General features: G+C 49.1%; 1 protein-coding gene across 1 annotated transcript; it reads right to left on the reverse strand.

The window, feature by feature from the left end:
- Positions 1–625: 625 nt before the first annotated feature.
- Positions 626–1,468, reverse strand: LOC146611988 (uncharacterized). The gene has a single exon (XM_085343353.1). The coding sequence runs from the start codon at positions 1,359–1,361 to the stop codon at positions 753–755; it is 609 nt and encodes a 202-aa protein (XP_085199479.1). The 5' UTR covers positions 1,362–1,468; the 3' UTR covers positions 626–752.
- Positions 1,469–1,679: the final 211 nt, after the last annotated feature.

The following is a 1,679-nucleotide window of genomic DNA, read 5'->3' on the forward strand; positions in this document are numbered from 1 at the left end:
ACTAATGTTTTTGTCACTTTTTATGGAATCAAACTCAAAGTAAGGTCAGTACTTCCACACTTTAAACGCTGCACGCTCATACTCTCTCCCGCACTCGATATATTATCCATTGTTGATCTGCACACAGCTGCTGTCACCAACGTCGCACTTGCTTACGTCACTGTCATGAGACATTCTCGCAAAAAAAAATCACGGTTTTAGTAACGCAGTAACGCAGCGTTCCTACGGGAAAGTAACGGTAATCTAATTACCGATTTTGCAATAGTAATCCCTTACTTTACTCGTTACTTGAAAAAAGTAATCAGATTACAGTAACGCGTTACTTGTAACGCGTTACTGCCCATCTCTGCACGAGACAAGCAACAGGGGCGGGTAAAGGGTAAGAGAGAGCCGGCGTAGACAGCGCATCCGGTCCTGCAGCATCTGTGCTGGTCCAGTTGACTGCTATCATCCCCGGTAGGGCACAAGCATCGAAGGCGTTGGAAAGGGAGGGGGATGAGTGAGTGCTTATCAGTGTAAGTGTGTGTGTGTGCGTGTCCATAGTTTAGCTGAGACAGTGTCCTTCGGCCTATCAGGCTAAGTAAACAGTCCTCCAGCCAATCCAGGTGTCCTTCATGGGGCGGGAAGAAAAGTCATCACACAGTCGTTATCAGGGAGTTGTTTTGGTGGGCTCCAGCCTTGGGCCTGCAGCTGGGGCCGTGGTGTCCAAATGTTGAATATTGTTGATTTCTCCTTTGTGAGCAGCTCGAATTCTAGCACTCCGAGGCTGGTCTCTCGATCTCCCGTTGAAGAGCTGCGAGCCTCCCCATGATGGTATCAAACTTCTGTTCCGTGGTGTTGTCAGTCTTTTGATTCTGAGACCTCACAACTGCAGTGATCCGTTCCGCGATGTTTTCCAACTGTCGCTCAAGGGTCTCATTTTGAGCAGGCCTCTCTCTGATGTTTCCCCTCATACGCTCAATGGTGTTGTTTTGAGCCTTCACAGCAGCTGTAAGCGTCTCCAAGGTGTTGACCATATTACGTTCGTTGTGAGAGGTCGCACCTCGTCCCGTCGCTTCGAATCCAGCGGGCAGCCTTGTGGGGGTTTGAACAGCCGGTTCCGCTTTCTTATTTCTCTGATAAACCAGGGCTAAGCCAACGCCGATCAGCATGAACCCTGTTATCATGGTTCCGAATAGGTAGATATCTTCAGCGTCCTCGATCGACAGTCCCGCCAGGCACACGGTCCTCCAGTTCTGCCACCCGTCCATCGTGTAACCGGCAGGGAAAGTCCCTCCAGGGCACTCAGGCTCTCCCGAGCCCCGACTTCTCGTTGAGAAAAGGGTGTCAATAGCACTCAGAGACCAGTTGATCAAATCCATAATTCTCTTTTAGGTTTAGAGAACGACAGTGAGAGACTGTTCCAGGGAAAGTAAATTCACACAAGACAAGACAAGGACATAGAGGCGAAGCAGGGAAGATAAGGGTGAGGAGGAGAGGAGAAAGTGCGACCGCCTTCGCTGAGAGCTCAAGAAGAAGGGAAAAACAGGAAACGAGACATTCACAAAGATGTGGACTTAACACAGAGACACGACTGACTGGGGAGACAGAGGGAACATGGAGACAAGATGAGAAACATGGAATAAGGGGAAGTCAAAGAAACGGGAACCTAAAGCCTAAGAACAAAGAATATAACATAA

Source organism: Diplotaxodon limnothrissa, linkage group LG19 (assembly GCF_057381915.1).
Source record: "Diplotaxodon limnothrissa isolate DT_005_m linkage group LG19, D_limnothrissa_male_GT1.1, whole genome shotgun sequence".
NCBI classification, from domain to species: domain Eukaryota; kingdom Metazoa; phylum Chordata; class Actinopteri; order Cichliformes; family Cichlidae; genus Diplotaxodon; species Diplotaxodon limnothrissa.

Coding starts and splice junctions, on each gene's coding strand:
- LOC146611988 (XM_085343353.1), bottom strand. CDS start 1,361: ATGGATTTGATCAACTGGTCTCTGAGTGCTATTGACACCCTTTTCTCA.